The 18,544-nt window shown below is 36.5% G+C and overlaps 1 protein-coding gene across 26 annotated transcripts in view; it reads left to right on the forward strand.

Annotated features, from left to right (window-relative positions):
* ABI2 (abl interactor 2) overlaps positions 1-18,544 on the forward strand; it is a 66,748-nt gene that overhangs the window by 27,233 nt on the left and 20,971 nt on the right. For 10 of the 26 annotated variants that reach the window (XM_072932334.1, XM_012574907.5, XM_030277621.4 and 7 more), the window contains exons 2-4: positions 308-475; positions 8,323-8,499; positions 12,223-12,240. In XM_072932334.1, coding sequence (XP_072788435.1) covers positions 413-475; positions 8,323-8,499; positions 12,223-12,240 — 258 coding nt within the window. In that variant the 5' untranslated portion in view covers positions 308-412. The remainder of the gene's footprint in view (positions 1-307; positions 476-8,322; positions 8,500-12,222; positions 12,241-18,544) is intronic. The other 16 variants (XM_012574908.4, XM_030277622.4, XM_030277625.4 and 13 more) reach the window with 2 other exon arrangements.

Raw genomic sequence — 18,544 nt, forward strand, 5'->3', positions numbered from 1 at the left:
AATCTTGGATAGGTGTCTCAGAGTGCTTTTCAAGTAAATTGCTAAAATACTGAATAAGAAGTTGGATTTTTTTTCAAGAAAAATTCAAGTATATTTCAAGAAGAAAAGGACATTAATTCTTCTTAGAAAGTGTAGAAACTCATAAAATACAAAGGTAGTATCTTCTGTGGAAAAATACTAACTTTTATTTAGAATGAGTTTGACTTGTATAATTCGTTGTCGGTAAAGACAGGCAAAAAGCGTTCATTCCAAAAATGTTTTTCTGAAAGACTTTCTAGTAAATAAACCTTTCCTTTCTGTTTTTCAGTCAGCAGATAAGCAGCGAGCCCTGGAAGAAACCAAAGCCTACACAACACAGTCATTAGCAAGCGTAGCCTATCTGATCAACACTTTGGCCAACAATGTTCTCCAAATGCTGGACATCCAGGCGTCCCAGCTTCGGCGCATGGAATCTTCAATCAACCACATTTCACAAGTGAGACTTTTTGCTTTTGCCTTTGGTGTTACATAGCAAGTAAAACTCTGAACTGACATTTTGTGAGTGAGAAGAATTTAAAACACAAGGATGCATTTCTTATATTCATTCTGGGATCGGGTCTCATCATGTGATTCTGTACCAGTGTTAGTATGAGCATTTTACATACCAAAGCAGGTTAAATGCATTCTCAGCCAGATTATTGTTTGGAGAGGGGGTCATTCTGCATAAGTGAAAAGCACAGAAAAATTGCTAGTAGTAAAATGAGAATATTATGTTAAGAAATACAAAATGGATGGTGGAAAACAGTACTCACCATCTTTTTACTTTTTCCGTTGCTGTAATACTGGCATCTAATGACAACAGCATAGATTACAAAAATAGTTTGCTCCCAGCTTTTCTTAATAAAATGTACCTTGCAGTGACATGAACAACAGCCAAAATTAATGTTTCAATTTGTGAATGGTTGCAGAAGTCCTGCCATTGCTTGCAGTTTTTCTGAGCAGCAGTAACTAAGTTACTATTATCAGGAACCCAGGTTCAGTCACCACACTGATGAAAGAATTTGACTGCCAGAATGGGCTGAGAATGAATGATGTATAAAAATGCAGATTTGCCAGCCACTGATGGATTGAAAGAGTAATTAAGAGCAATGATACAGCCGGTTCTGTGTCTGTTTACTGAATATTTTGTGTTTTAGTTGACCAGCACATTTTGGCTACCAGGGTTTCTTGATCACCATATGATAATATAAATTAAAATAAAGAATACTGTGTCATTTAGAGAAGCATTTGAAAGTAGGGGCTGTGTAAGGTAGGAAATAAGTGGATAGATTGGATCTAACCAGCAAAATAAGTGAATAATTTCATGCTGGCTTAGTGGGCTGAATTGCCTCTGATTGGGTCAGAGGAATCCCAGGGCAAGTACAAAGAAAGAGGTGGGGAGGATTTTCTCTTTTGATAGTGCTGTGCTATTAGATTGATTCAGTTTTCTCATGGATCTGCATCAAAAATAAGCTGGAAGTTTGAATTCTTCTGTTAAATGCTCCATGTTAATCATTACGTGGACAAGTAAATTCAGGTTTTTTTCCCAGAAAATGTTATGGATTATCCTGTGTATGCCTGTGAGCTATATCTATATACTCTGTGTGTGTATGTGCTTCCTCACAGGCTAGTGCCAGCTCACACATATTCCAGCTGTTTGAGAGCCTAATGCAAAAGACAGCATATTTTCCATTTCATGAATGTGGAAAATTCATTTTGTCACACAGCTGCTGTAAAGTAGCTTTTGTGGAAAGAGTCATAGCATTTTAAACTTTTTCCTTCCGAGAAGGTGACATTTCTGCAGATTGAGAGCTAGGTCAGATTGTCTTTGACCTTTATACAATACAGCTAGTTATTTAATGTAGAGCACTAAATTAGCAGTACCACAAAACTTAATGAAAATGTACCTGCAAAATTTCATAGGTTGAGCTTGAACAACCAAAAAAAAAAAAAAATCTGTGATTTGTTTTTCCTAATACTGCTGTAAAATTGAAAATCTAGTTTGTTTGGGGAGATTTTTTTGGTGGTTTGTTTCAGGTTTTTTGAGCCTGCATCTGTATGTAGGATGCTTCCCAAATCTTTATGGAAGAATTAATGTCAGAGGGAGCAGACATTATTTAAATTTTGGATATTTCATACATGAAGTGTATTGATCTAATGAACTTTACTAAGTTGAGTTAATGAGTTTGGAAATGGCTTACTCCCATAATACCAATGTTGTAAATTAGTGTGTCATCTATCTTAATTTCTAGGGTTATTTTTCTTTAAGAAATTAATTTGCACAGTTTCTCTATAAATAATTTATTTTCAAGAAATTTGGTTATACTTCTCCTGAAATTAGCCTAATATGCAGAAGGTTTTCTTGGTGTTTATGTTGGGTGTAAAGCTTAGTGGGCTTTTTCTAACAGTACTGAAAATGCATTGTGGTGTAATACCTCACTGCCAAATTAGGATTTCAGTTAGATTGACTTGAAATGAAGTTAGTAACATAGAATGGAAAACAGGTTGGTAATTACAGATGGTAAATTTTTACAGTAATGCTTTGGTCCGTAGGTCTTGGTATTTAAGTTTAGAAAACAATATGTGCAAATTGTGATATCTCAATGGAATCCTGTTTTTAATTCTCATCTGGGATTCCGCACATGCTCCAGAAAAAGGAGCAGAATCATTTGGCACTTGGTATGAAAATTTTTCCCAAAGTGCTTGTTTTGTACAAGTAGCTCAGACTGGGAGAGGTGTGATTAACTTTGTAAGATAAAATACTCTGGTTCTCTGTTCATTGGTAGAATGCCAATTTAAGTCCCGTTCTGTGTTTCCTTCTAAATGCCAACCTAATCAAAGAGCTGAAAAGGAAGCTGATAATCATTTATGCTTTTTCAAGTTGTGTATATGTTGTGAATAAGGAAATTGTTACTATTGAAACTATTTTTATGCAAGCGATTAAATCCTATTGGTTTAAAAATTAGAATCACTTTGGTTTAGTCTGAAAGCTGATGAATCTATTCTTACTTGCCTTCTTGAACCTTGTCCAGAACTAGATGATACACAGTTTCATATTTGACTATGAATTTAAATCTTAAATACAGATCATATGTACAAATATTTATACTTGTTAAAAAATTATCTTGCAGCTTTCAAGTTAGCAGTCACTGTGAAATGTTACTAAAGTCCAAATTCTTTAAATTAATCTGGCAGATATTCAGGTTTTAATATTTGTATGATGAGAAATGTTTTTTCAGGTTTAGCAAGGTCATTTTGAAAACTCTGCTGCTAATTGTATGAACAAGCACATTATCACAAAGATGAGTGGTAGTGATGATTTTTCTGCAGTAGCACTGTGTTGTCGGGAGGTCTGCTGCATCTCCCCTTACAGAACTGAGTGCCACGCTCCTGGCGGTGAGAGCAGGCATGAACAGACTGCAGCCTTGCATTCTCTGCAGGCAGCAGCTGCTGCTTAGCTGGGCTATGCAACATCTGCAAGCTGCAGAGAAGTTCACTTGGACTTTCCACTCAAAAGTCACTAAAGGTTTGTGACCTTTCTCAGTTGTCTTATTCTTGCACAGTACAAGAATAGCAAAACACTTTAAAAATGGTGATGCAAGGCCAATTTTGCACAGGGCAAGTTACCTGTATATGGAACCTGTATATGGAGCTCTTCAGCATTTTTGAAGTATTATGATCTTTTTTTTTTGTGTATTAATTGCATGCAACTTGAGACAATTAATGCCATATTTCTTAACATTTCTAGCAATTAGGTCGATGCTAATTTTAAAGTAATAATTTAGTTTTCAAGGTAATTTGCAATTAGTTTGAATTATGTCAAAATAATAATAATAATAAAAAAATAAAAGTCCAGCAATACTGTAATTAAGCAATATTTTCTTCTAAGATTTTTGAAACTGACTTTTAGAAGCCTAGACTACTAGACTGACAATTTATAAATTTAAATTAGAATGGTTTGAGAAGAGGAAGAAATTAAGGCTTCTGGAGACTCTTCTCTCTGAAATTTCACCGTAATTTGGACTTTCAGCATGCTTGTGGTTGTCGTTTACCCTCAGCTGGCAGCTAAGCACCACCTGGCTGCTCCCTCACTCCCCACTACCAGGCTATGGGTAGAAAATCAGAAGAGTAAAAGTGAGAAGACTTGTGGGTTGAGATATGTATATGTCTCTTTCATGATGATGGTGGTAATAGTAATATAAGAAATTCATATTTAAGAGGGAGATCAAACCTGAGAAGAAAGGCTGCCAATGAAGCAGTTGCTCGGCAGCAGCAGCAGCTGAGGGCTGCCCAGGCAGTCCCCAGGCAGCAGTGCCCGGCCAGGCTGCCCCAGCCTGGGGCTGCTGCCCATGAGGCCGTGTGGAGCAGCATCCCCTGGGTCAGCAGGGCCAGCTGTCCCACCTGTGTCCCTTCCCACTTCTTGTGCACCCCAGGCTACCCACTGGTGGGTGGGATAGGGAGCAGAAAAGGCCTTGACTCTGTGCAGTTGCTGATCAGCAGTAACTAAAACATCCTGCAGTTATCAGCCCTGTTTACAGCTCAAATCCAAAATGTTGCCCGATACTGTGAAGAAAATTAACTCTATCCCAGCCAAAACTAACTTGAGTTAGTTAAATGCTAACTTAATACTTGGAGAAATTTTGTTTACGAGTAGAAGAGAATATTTCTCAAAACTCATGAGTTCAGTGACTTTTAAGTGAACTTGTAAGTAGTGTTAACTTTCCCAGAAATTATTTATTTGTTTTTGTTTGTTTTAATATTTGCAGTGCTTGAGACTGGCTTGTTTGAATTCAGTATGAAAACCTGATATTTCAAAATGGTTAGAAAATTCCTAACAGAAAAAGATGTGGTGGTTCATACTTATTTTTCCCCTTATGGCTCTCCCTTGGCTCTTGCAGGGATCTTGGAAAGCATATGAAAATCTGATAGTAATGAGCCTAACCTCTAACAAATTGTCACATAAAAAGCTCTTGCCAAAGTTAATGGAGATATGTGAAACAAACTTTTAAAAGCATAATAATGCTGTCAGGCATCCAAAATTTCTTGTTAGAAAACAGAGTTTTAAGTTGTAGAAGGGCACAGTGTATCCCATCTACTTTTCCTAGCAGAGTTTTCAAGCCAGGTGTTTTGTTAGCCCGGCTCTAACCCCAAAAACTTCTCATTGGAACTTTCTAAATTGATAAATAAACATTTTGGTGCATTCTTCTGTCTTGATAAGGGATTTATGTTAGTACTGGAGGTAATAATTACCTGTGTGTTGAGGATAAATGTTTTCTTTTTCTTTAGTCAGCGGTTAATCTTTGTTACCTCTTCTACTAATGGAATACTGTAGTGTTCCTTTGTGCTATTTTATGGGTGTATTAGGATCTCAGGACTTCCACAGTCTACTAAACAAGGAAATGAAATGTTTGGAAAACTGCCAGCATAATGCTCTTCAATACCATTTGCGGTGTGTGGACCAGAATTAGGTGCAGCATGTATACATTTAGTCATTCTGTAGCTATTCAAGTTAGAAGCGATGTTCTGAATCATAATACAAGGGAAATCCCACCAGATGAGCTTCAGGTTTTAATTAGGTTTTATGCACTCCATTGTGTGTTACTGCAGTCATGCCCCATGACCACCATAGTCCTTGAGGAAGCTGGTTGTCCCCGTGGCTCCTATTGATAACCCACTCTTCATTCACAGGAACAGCTTTGCACAGTGCCAGGATACCATTGCTACAGTAACATGAGCATTAAATGTCTGTATCACATTGTATTAGTAGATAATTACATCAGAAAGTACTGAAAGAACATATTCAAAGTTGCAAAGTTCTAGCACTTGAAATAGAAAGTGAGAAATCATTTTGCCAATCCTGCACTAATAACTTCCTTTTTGATTTCTGGATTGAAATTAAGGCTCTGAGTGCAGTATCCAAGGCATGAAAATGGTTTTGGAGAACCAGATTCAGACCCATAAGATTTTGATGTTCCAGTACATCCTGAAGTGCAGCTGCTATTGCAGCTGAAGTTTTCTAACATTCTAGAAATGGTATGGGGGTCTGTGAGACAAAGAACATACAAAAATAATGTCTCTGCAGTTCTCCAGTGACATGTCTAGACCACAGATAAAGTCTGCAATAGAGATTAATACACCACTGATTAATTCAATCATGAGACTGTCCTCCCAAGTTGTTGCCTATCTTCAGCTTCTTAAGACAGTATGTGCCCTCTGACTGGTGGGATGAGGAGTCTGTAGACCATCTTTTCCAGAATGTATGCTCCTGTTCCCTATGCTGCACAAGCAGAGGTCCAACACAGAGAAGGGATAAAAACCTGAGATAGAAGATGAAATCTTACATTTTACCCTGATGCAGAATGGTGTACTTTAGGTACTCTGGCCTGAAAAATGTTGTTATGCTCTATTTGCGCTTGTGCTTGTACCATAAATATAGCACTGCAAGAGCTGACCTGTACTTCTGTGTTGGGGATTGGTGTATAGTCCTGGTCATCTTGGGCAGCTTCAGAAGGGACCTTGGCAAATTCATTGGAGAGTAATTTAGTTGCTAAGTAGCTGCAGAAATATATGTGTTTCTGTAACACTTGTGTGAGCTGTGAATTTCTGCAGAATTTATATATTGGCCAAATCTGGGTGGGTTTTTTGTGCGGCTTCCCAGATAGTTTAACTACCCCTATTAAAATAATTGCTCAACAAACTCGAGCTTTCCAAAGAGATATTTGCCAATACATTTTGACCTTTAAATATATTTCTCTGTAGCTTTATTTTAAGAAATTACTATTCACCTTTAGTGGAAACCTTACAGTTCTAGGCAGGTGGAACTAGAGTGGGAGAAGGTACATGACAAAGCTGTAGTCAGTGCCTAATTTTAGCAAAGTTACAAAATCTTGAAAATATGTTGCTGGGGAATACTAGGCAATCTTGATGACAGTAATGTAAGCTCACATATAATGCCCCAGGTATTTTTGGAAATCCTTCCCTGGAAATAATGCAAAGAAACAACTTGGAAGTAGTTTGGGGATTGGTTGAGGTTTCTAAAATTTTTTTTATTATTAATTTAAATGTTGTGATGATTGTTCAAGGTAGCACAGGTTCCATTAGCTTGTTTTGGTATCAGTAGCACAAACAGCAGGGTAAAAGAGTGTAGCCAACCCCTCTTCCCCAGTGCCTACCCACAGAAAAATAAAATAGACAAAAAATGTGTGTTATGAAAATGAGTTCTCATTTGTATCTGTTCACCAGTTACTACAAAGCCTGGTTCAAAACTGTGAAAAGTGTTTCTGGTGCCATTCATGATCACTGAAGTTGTAACAAGAAATCTCTGAGTGTTTAGAAATCCTTACGATGGTGGTTTTGTCTGTTTTTACTTCTGTTTTTTATCCTGTAGCTCAAACCTTTGTTCACAGTTTAGCAAATTTCCTATAGTGAAAGTTGCTTTGTGAGCAAGCAATTATTTTTCATTTAAATAAGGCAAGGAATTCCATGGCCCATGATTTAAGAGATTATATTTTCCTGGAAGAGATAAGTGGACTTTTTGGTAGCATTTTCTTACTCTTCTTACCTAACAAGATTTATATACATGTTTTTAGGCAATTAATTTTGAGCAGGACTTTGTCTTACACCGAAGATTCTCCTGTGGTACTGATTTTAGTATATAAAGTTGGCCCTGGGCATCCAAAGGGAAGGCAATGGGCTTAACCTCTGGCTTTATTGTGGATACATTAGTATGGAACATATTCTAAAATTTAACTGTTGCTTTGCGATGAGTGAGTTGTAACAACCAAAATACTTCCTTGATTTATATAACTGAAATTTTATTCTGTCATAGGATTACCAGTCCTAATTTAGCAAATTTACGCAGTGCAAGAAAACCTGCTTATGGTTTGTTTTTCAGGTCTTAAAATTAAGGTTTGGGAAGGTCCTTCCACTTCATCTAGTTGAAGCCTATGTCAAAGACAAGCTTGGAGAGCAGTTGTAAAATAAAAAAGGATAAGTGAAGGAATCTTATAAAACAATGTCAGTAAATTGATGTGAACTACTAAGAATAGAAAGGAGAAGGAATTTTTTGAAACCGAAAGAGTGAGGGTAACAGAAAACCCAAAGAACCCCCAGATATTAGTGTGGCTTTAGAGGTGGCAAATTCAGCAGTAAGTTGAAGAAAGATATTGTAATCAAGTCTATGTAGTGATATGTATAGTACAGGATAGAGATCTTCAAAACATTAGAACTGATATAATTTTTTTTGATACTGACTCTGTATTCCAATGCATACCACTGTTAGTAAATACACTGCGTCTTTTGTAGACGGTGGACATTCACAAAGAGAAAGTTGCTAGAAGAGAAATTGGTATCTTGACTACAAACAAAAACACCTCAAGAACTCACAAAATCATTGCACCAGCTAACTTGGAGCGACCAGTTCGCTACATCAGGAAACCTATTGATTATACAATTCTAGATGATATTGGACATGGAGTGAAGGTAGGTGATATTGTTAAAACAGCCAAACTGCAAATTCATTGTCTTTGTATATTTTCAAAATAACCTGATGCTTTTCATGGTAATATACCAGTTTCTCCTTGCCTGGACAATGTGTCTATAAACATGAGAGGAGTCCTGTCCGATTTCCAGTTGTCCCTTCCCCTTCTCTTGTCCCAATGTTTCTAAATGTTGCAAACTCACCGAATCTGATTTCTGATTGGGACTGTGCGTCTCACCTTCTAAAATGCTTCTGAATATCAATTTATGTGATGCTGCTATTATTGTTTGGGTCAGTTGCCAGGAATATACATGGGGTCTGAAGGGCTAATGACCATCACTTTTCTGCCTGAATTAGCACCACAGAGTGTGATCCAGCTGTAATTGCTACTGGTTTACTTCGATGCTCACATAAAGGAAGGGTTTGCACGAGAAATGTTATGGGCTCCCTTTTCTTCTTTCTGCCAGGGTCAGTTATACAAAAACCCAGTGATGTGCTTTGTTAAAGGGAGATCTCTAAGACTTTTGTGCCATATGGGGTTTTGGAATGGGAATGTTACTGCCAAGTTTAAAGCCAGCTGGTTTTCCCTTTCAAAATAAGGAAAAAAGAAGGAATTTCAGGGCAGAGATCAGACTGAGACACAACTGGTGGCGTTAGATCAACATACACAGCAGCAATAATATGTGTGAGGTTAGATATGTGTTTTAAAAAGCACATCCTGAATATAAGCACAGTCCTAGCAAGTGTGAGCTCACTGTTAACTTGTGCTGCCAGGAAAACAAGTACGGAAAGGAGAACCCTGACAGTATTAAAGTTCAGGAAATGAAAGATAAATAGCACAAAGTGATGTCATTTTTACAAGGCAAACTAACAAATCTGTAAACCTGCTAAGTAGCACTAAGGTAAGATGCTTCTTCCAGTCAAAGCACACCAGAATTTCTTTTGCTTGACTTGTAACTGGATATCTCTGTTATCCTGATTGATTTGTCTGCTTGGATGGCCATTTGAATGGCAATAGGTTATTTAACCTAACTTTTAAAATTCTAATTCTAAGCAGTTTAAGTATCTTTCCCAAGCAATTTTATTTAAAGTCTTTTCAATATCCTGTTTGTTAACTGGAAAGTCTCCTTCCTCCCATTTCTTACCCAAAAAATCAATATCTGAACAGATTTTTAAAAAGACAAAAAAGCATACCAAACTTTGAACACTACAGTTTTGACCAGGAAATTATTACCAGTCATGTGTTAAAATCTGCTACTGATTTTGAATTTATGCAGGTCAGTAGATCTCCTTGTGGATATGGATGGAGCATATTAACCTGTAGGATTTCTGTTGCTAATATTTTAATCATCACTTTTTGTTTTAGGGAGATTACTTTAGAACTCATTAAAGAATAGTTTTTAATTGCTCTGCAGTGCAATCTTATTTAGCACTGGCTCTAAATCGTTATAATTGATAGCTCACCTCAATGTAGCAGTCATACTAAAATGCAATGAATTACATTCTTCTAAAAAAACATGGTTCATCAAATGGATGATGACTGGAGTGTGCTTTACAAGCATTTATTATGCTTGTGAAAGACTTAAATTATATTTACCATGTACTATGTTTATTTAGAAAATAAAGAAATATTGTGTACTTGTGAAACAATGATCAGAGAACTCGAAGTCGTGCTATCCTTAAAATTGCAAATGTGTTTCAATTAGGTTAATCCTCTGTTTAGGACAGAAGAAAGAACAGCTCTCTTAGTGATGGGGGAAGAGGTGGCCAGTTGTACTTATGAACCTGTTTTTCTTCTGCTTGACTAACTCCAGATTAGTTTATTAGATCTATGGCTCTAACAGAGAGAAAAAAATGAAATGAAAAAAAAAAAAGAAATATGTAGAAGCTTTAAATTTGTGTATATATAGCTCTTTTTTGTTTGAGCTGTAATATTTTTCCCTTCAAGTGAGCATTCAGAAGGAGTTGTTGCATAAACAACATTGAAGTTCCAGTTAGCATCACGATGCCTCAGTTGACATTCTTTGTCCTTTTTCTGCTGAAGGGCTTCTGCTTCAGTATTTGGGCCTGGAATTTTGTCTTTTCAGGCCAGGCAAAATGCTGATGCAGGAGATACTGATTGCAACCCCTGAGAAAGATGGCAAACTGGACAGAATAATACAGGAATAAAAGGGAGGATTCTTGGCTGAGAAATTCAGTATGCCATGCTGAGAGAAGTGGTACAGGCCCTTAAGCATCTTCTTCCTTCCATTCAGAAATTTGAAGCGTAGCAATGTTCAGGAAGGATTGATCTACAGTATGGCTTCTAAATAGATGTGTGAGAAGTCAAGTGCCTCTGTATCATCCCAGCAGTCCCTCCTCATCTTCCCTCCCTTGAGGCTACAATGCTGCAAAAATCTAAAGAATCTTTTGTGTCAAAGAGACTTGATTTCAATTTTTTTTTTAATGTTTCCCAAGTTAAAGTCTTCAACATATTGTTCCCACCAAAGAGTTCTTTAGTCAAGAGAATGGGGAAAAAATAAGTGCTCCCTTCAGAGAAGTGTGTATTTAGACATTGTAGTTATCAGGCAGTGCTGCTGAGGTCTCTGCAGATGGACCTTCCAGTGCAGCTGGCCACTGTGGCCAGGACAGGGGGACCTGATTTTCCAGCATAGCTGTACGAGGCAGTGACCATATTGGTTAATTGATCCACAGAACTTTAAACTAAGACAGGAGATTTTCTAGTAAATCAGATTATGTTTCTTTTTGGTAGAGCTGGGTCTCTCCTAATTTGATAGAACATATCTGAATGCTCTACATATCTGATAGAACACTCTGAATGCTCTACTATTTATCCAAATATTTAAATAATTATTTATTTGAATATTTAAATATTTACCTGAATATTTACTGTTCAGTGCTGCTGAAAGTGTAACAGATTTAATTATAGTTAGATAAATTGAACTAAAAGCAGATCATTCAAAGGGAAAGACAAGTAATTTTAAAATAAATTACTGTGGAGAAAGATGTATGATATTTTGCCAGTAAGATGCAGGACTTAGTGTCAAAAAGCTAACACTAAGGCTTTAAAGTAAGATTTTGCTGTTAATGCCTTAATTTATGCTTTAGGAAATGTGGATATGTGGTGCAGTATCCATAAGGAGTGCTGTACTTCTTACAAGATGGAATGATTTGCTCTTGATTTTTGTTCAAGAAAGATCTCATGACATCAATTTAACTAACAGCATCCTCTATAAAAGAACATGCATTAGCTTAATATGTTAGAAGCTTCCATTTCAGCTACTTGTAAATGTGCTAATGCATGTAAACAATTAAATGAGCTCAGACTCATTGATAAGGCTCAAATAAGGCTTTGACAGCTCAAATAAATTAATCTCTGAAGTTAATCCATCTAGATCTCATGAAACATTTTGAAAGATGCTGCCTTTTTGTTAGCACTGTAGGAACTTGAGTAAACAGTGTGCAAACATTTGAATGTTAATTTTAAAGTAATAATTTAAAGGCTTTGTGGTCAATGTATATTAAAAGTTTCAGCTTGAAGATCTTTTGTTCATGACATTCTGCTTTAACCACTCTTCCTATGATCTACTGATACATTATTTTGTTAATGCTGAATGCTTAACTTTTTTCTTTCTTTTTCCTTTCTCTTCATATCCTGAAGTTCCAACTAACCTTTCAATGCTTTTTTTCCTTACCTCTTTTATTTGCTCCATTTATGCATTAAGTGGTTGCTTAGATTTAAGGTAAGAAACCCCAGGGCTGGATTTCCATTCTTCTTCTGAGATTATTACACACGGGGAGATGATTGACATCAATGCTACAGATTGTTTAAACCAACACCCGCTCTCCCTTCTGTGTCACAGAACTTCTGTTGAATAACTCATTGTGGAAAAGCATTGTGTGATATAAATTGATGTGTATATGAAAGGAAGTTAACACAGTTAATTTTGAAAGCTTTGTGGTAAAATATTAGCTGCCCTCAGCATATCTAGCAGATAATTTATGAGGGAGGGATGTTGTGCTAGCCTTGTGTAGACAAAAGTATACATGGACTAGATAGCAGCTGAATATGTGCCTCCCCCTGTGTAATATTCTTTTTATCCTATATACGGTGTCAGTTACAGTTTGATTGGGATTAATGGTTCAGTGTGAGATTGCTCAGATAATGGGCTCCAAAGGTGTGTAACAAATCCAAATCTGTATATTATTTTTTAAAGTTGCAGTATTCTTAATGTTTTCAGAAACTGATAGCAGTGCTTAAATACTCAGAGGTACTCATCTATGGGAACTTCCAGAAATTTCATAATTGTGTAATACTTAATAACTGCTAAACAGCAAGATTAGTGATTTATTTAGTTGAATATTAAATGAATATTCATCAAAGAACTCAGGCTGAAATATGTCAAATTCTTTAAATGTTAGTAATCTTGGTGGCTGCAGAAGCAGCAATGAAAAGCATCAAATCAATTAGACAAGCAGTTAAATTAAGTTACATGGTATTATGGTGGAGTTCATAGTACCTTAATTAATAGATAGGTTATAGCCTTTATTGAATATGATGATGTCCTCCTCCTCTTGAAGTGCAGCTGGTTGGGGAAAGAGGGACTGGAAGATTTTTAGTCGCAGGTGCCACCACTGTAATGAGGGATCTGTATTTTAGAACATAGAATGCCAATATGTAGAATGAGTATAGTAATTAAAGGAAGTGCCAAGTTAACGTGAAATATTTTAAAGTATTTTCTATGCTTGGAAAAAGCTAAAAGAAAATCCTGCAAATTCTTGAGATTGCCTGTAAAACCAAGTATTTCTGTAGATATCTCCACGATGTCCCTGTGAAATTGGACAGATGGTACTTTTAGTCAGGTATTTAAGTGTATTTCATCTCTGATAACAATGGAAAACTTTTAATTTATGAGAGAATTCTCATATGTAATTTGAAATTTATTTTTACAAAGGTGTGTGAGGTGTACAGTATTTCAACTCACTTAATGTTTACATGCTTTTAATTTGAGAATGGCAAAATGTGTCTCCTCCCTGTTTTTTTTACTGTCTGTTTACATAACATGGGTACATTTGGTGCTGAATATGTCTTATTCTGGACACACTTAATATTGGATGATTGTTTTCTCAGTGTTCTTAAAAAAAAAAATTGCAAACTCAATTTTCTTTGTTACTCTCTGCAGCTGCAGTTTGTAAACAAATAATGACTATCCTAAGAAAAGTTTTAAAATTGTGTAATTGTACATTGTATGTGAACTGACATTGCAGTGGCAGTAAGAATTTCTACAGCTTTTCAGAGTAAATATTTTTTCTGTTTATAGGTTTGCAATGAAAACATTTTTTTGTTATAATACCATTTCTTTATTTACCAGAGTGAATCCTGTCAGAAATTTTATTTGAGGAATCAAACATGTCAGTCAGCTTCTCATTGGCAACACATGAGGGTTTCAAAGAGAAAACAAAAAAGGCAAAAAGCTGTGCAGCATCTCCCAGTAGACCTGAGTTATTCTTTGTATCACTGTAGTCCTTGTGCATCAAGCTGAAAGAAGACTGAAAAGCAGTTAGTAACCCCAAGTCTGCGTGAATGTTTTTTTTACTTCACTTAAAAGTGGATAGGAACTGTTTAGCCTGTATTTCTTTTTTGTGCCTGCAAAAAAACCTTTAGCCTTCCCTAACACCTATAGTATTAAACTGACTGATGTAGCATTGGATTTGTGTCTGACTAACTTAAATTTTAAACAGATTTTGAAGAAAATTTCAGTTACAAGGCAGAGGAAAATCAGTTGAAAATGGCATTGTTTAAGCCTTTTTGTATTCACCAGACTTGGTTCTTCAATTACTTTTCATGGGTGGATGTGGTAAGAACAAGTAAGCTCACTTGCCTGAAGCTTCTACTTGTGGTCATTTGCCAAAACAGGGCTAAAATTTATACCTTTCACTTCCATATAAACTGGTTAATGAGCTGACAAGCAAGGGGTTTAATTAGACATGCACAGTGAGTGTATGAGTGGCTGAGCACAGCCTGAAAATAAATTTACTTTGAGGTAGCAGATGATGGGCCAAAAATCTATTCATCATCTCTGTAGCGTTAACAAGAATGAAGCAAGGCATGGAAGGGAGTTTTCATTCAGCCTTGGGGTGCTTTTTCTTGTAACTGGATATGAAATTGCTTAAGAAAGTCAAGGAACTGCCTGAAGGTTCTAAATATAATCTGTGAAACATCACTGACCAGACATTTTTTTCTTGCTAGGTTTTGGGCAAAACATTTTGCCTTTTGACCTCCTGAAAGTTCTAGAAAATACAGTGTGAATGTAAAGCACCACTTAAAAATTTCTGGCTGTGTCCAGCTTTAGAAGTAGTTCCTCCTGAGGTTTGATTGCATTGAATATCTGGTATTCAGGGTTTTGGGGGGGAAAAAACCAACCAACCAAAAATAAGCCAACCTGCCAAAAAGCCCACCTTGCTTGCTTTCTTGCAGGTAAGTGCCTCACATCTGTATAAATACAGGACATTGATGCAAATAGTTTTGCAGTCTCTTGACCAGCTCTCATACCTCACTAACTATGTATTTCTGCACTTCCTGTTTTCCCAAGAATAAAACTGAATGAATGGCTTAATTTGTCAGTTTTGGCTAATTTATTTAAGCACAAATTCTTTATGCAGTGGACCGTTAAAGAAATTCAGTATGTTAAATGCTGATAAAAATGTAAGTATGAAGGAAACTCAGTCATATGTAGGACCATAAGATGGTGTTTTAATCATTGGAATCTATGAAAAACTAGTTGCCAAAAACAGAAATTTGCAGTTAAGTCTTAATTATTAAAAAATTAAACTTAAGAGGGTAGTTTTTCTGAGTGCTCTAGTTAGAGCCATATTGTGCCTTGAAGTCATCAGATGGTACCTTTCTAAAACTTTAGCTCAATAATAGAAAATATTGGATAAAGTACTGTTGCACTCTTTTGAAACAGAATGGTCCATAGGCATCCATTTCTTTACAGTTCCTTTTATAGTTGTTACTGTGAGGCTGGATCCCAGAGCATTTTCTAGGATATCTTACTTACCAAGGATCTGCTTTTTAGGTAGTTTCTATAGTTTCTTCCTCAGCAAAACTTCTAATTCCAGCTCCAGTGCTGACAAAGTTTGGTAGAAGATATTTTTCTGTGGTGCATGTGCTTGTTAATTCATCTGCAAGATCCAGTTAAAAAAAAAAACAAACCAACCTTAACCCAGATATCTTGGTGTTCCACAATGTCTGTTGGTAATATTTTTTTTTCTTCTGTGAAAGAGGAAAAAAAAATCATTTGAAAAAGCCCTGCATGCATTAGGCACAGACCCTGTGCCCTATTGTCTGTGTACAGGGTTTTCTTCCTGCTTTTACATCAGTCAGCTGTGGTTTTTTCCTGAGCTTTGTGCCCAAGTCATTACTGCCTCTTTTTATTTTTTTTTCTGTTCAAAACACAGTGGTTGGCTGGTTAACTGTGCAGTTGTGAGCAAAGGCACAGACCAGATACTCCTTTATCTTTCTGGTTGCAGGCTCTCTTTTGCTATGCATTTTCTTAAAATAATTTCCAAGAGTTAAACTAGAAGTCAGCTTCAGCCTGTGGGGTCCTGCAGTCAAACAAACCAGCATCAGACAGATGCGTTCTTCTGCTTTCACCCTCTCGTTAAATCAGCTAAATCTGGGTAGGTCCAGAACCAGGGGAAATGATGTCTGAAACAGTGCAACTTCTGGCAAATACCAGCTTACTCCAGAAAAGGGGTTTTTAAACTTGACAGAAAATGCAAATGTGACCTTGAGTTCTGGTGGTTGCTTCAGATTTTACATATTTGTAAGAGGGATGTGTGTGGGTGAGGATTTGTGTATGGAAACTGTATTTACAACCATATGTGCAAAATAGGAAAGGCAATACAGTAAAGTTTGGAAGAGAGGGGGCATTAATGGCCTTCCTTCCCCTCCAGTAGAAATTACTATAGGAGACAGCTGTATATATTACAGTGCTTTAATCTCAGTTGTAGTTGGTGCAGTTTTAGATTTTTTTAGCATCTGGCATGTTTTTATTTCCAAGGATCTGTCCATTTTGATCAGAACTGTTGAAACAATTTTATCTTTTTAATTTCTCTTCTGTGATTATTTGGCAATAAGTCAAAGGGGAAGTTACTTGCACAGGGTTGTTTAACTTAGAGTAGCTGATCTTAAAGCCATCAGTCCTGTCAGATTTTAAGACAACCTTGTAGATTTTAATTTCTTGCTCTTTGAGCAGTTCAATTTCAATGTTGAAAAGTGATTTCCAAGACCCTGAAACTAAACCTACTGTCAGTAAATTTCTTCATCTTTGAGGTTAGGTTTTTAAAAGGATGGTTTCTTTTTGCTAAGTTCCTGAGCTAAAAAGAGGTCATTTTTTGTTTGGCCACATTTTCTAAAGCTTTCTTCCTATCCTTTGTCAAGGATCTGTGTATTTGCAGTGTTAATGAAAATATCAGGCAGTCACTGGAGCTCTGTGGTGGTGAGGCGAGTGTTAGCTCCACTTCTGGCTGTACCCAGTGTGATGTTCCAGCATCCTCCACTGCAGCCATCCTTTTCATGTAGCTATAGCCCTGGGCATGCTTAGAAGTTAATTTTTGTTCTTGCAGTCCTTGTATATAAAATAATAACATTATTTGCATTAAGTATATGGAATTTTATATTAACTGTAAAGTGATAGCCGGTGGTTACATCATCTCGTCAGAAACAATAGTGTAGCCAGTTAAAACCCCTAAATGGACTGTTCAGGGGCACACAGATTGGTCTGTCATTGAAAGACATCCAAAAGCAGAGGCTGAGTGGGCTGTTTGCAATACAGCAAGTGACAATTCAGTGAGCATTTAATTAAGGTGGATTTTGTTTGTTTGTGGGTTTTTTTTTTTGAAAACTCAAATAGGTGAGTGAAACAGGCATGTTTAATAAAAGAGGAAATACAGGGGGTGCTGCAACTTTAAAAAAAAATTCAGATTTTGCTATTTCTTAAATGTTTCCGTGTATAGAATAAAATGTATTTCATTTTACACTTTCCCTTTTCCCTTGAAGTAGTTGTAGTTTAGTGCTTATGTCATCCCTCACTTGAATTAACTTTAGATTTCTTGTTGCTTAGAGTTGGCTTAAAGGACTTTATAATGCCGTGCAACATAATTTTGTCTTAAATTGACATTACAGAATACTCTTGCACAACTAAATCGAAACATCTGTTTTTGAATCTGACAAAATACCTCTTCCAATGCTTGGGTTTTCTTTTCCTCCCTGCAGATTGAAAATGTGATAGCACTGGGATTATTTATAGCCAGAGAATCAAGTTTCAGTGGATTAGAATCCTGAGCATATTACTCTTTACTCTGTTGTCAATATTTATCAATTTACAAATCTAAACATTGTCAAGGTTTTAAGTGAGTTATTAGAGTCAAATTTTGAAGGAGTAATCTGCCTTCGGCGATGTTTGCAAATACTCTTGAGTGCCTTGATCACTGATTTTTCTATGGGAGGTGGGGGCAGTAGCCAGGATTTATATTTTAGAAAGAGGAAACTCTGTGAGATAGAGCATGACAGGAAGAACAGAGAAAGGGATGTAAGCACACTTGTTTGGGTTTGCTGAGTATCTCTGTGCCTAAGCAGTGGCTCAGGCAGTCATAAATCCGAGCTGTTTTGTAAGCAGACCGTGTACTGATTCCTGTAAGGATGCAGGCATTGAGGGAATTTTGCTTGGCTGGCAGACTACAGGGAAGCAAAATGCACATTGGTAACAATTGTTTATAACTCCTAGATTAATCAACCAGTCAGGAATGCAAATGAGTTTTTGAAAAAAGTTAGAGTAAATTATTTTATGCAAAATTTATTTCTTAGTATTTTAGGTATAATGTGACAGAGGGGAAGTGGACAACCGCAGTTATATCACATCACTGCTACATATTTTTCTCCCTGTTCATTTATTTATAAACTCTAGGAGATGAAATTGCTACAGATTTAATGGGGGGGGGGGGGGAAATTTACACCTTTATAAATATAAGTATGTAATTTAT

This window comes from Taeniopygia guttata, chromosome 7 (assembly GCF_048771995.1).
Source record: "Taeniopygia guttata chromosome 7, bTaeGut7.mat, whole genome shotgun sequence".
Lineage (NCBI taxonomy): Eukaryota > Metazoa > Chordata > Aves > Passeriformes > Estrildidae > Taeniopygia > Taeniopygia guttata.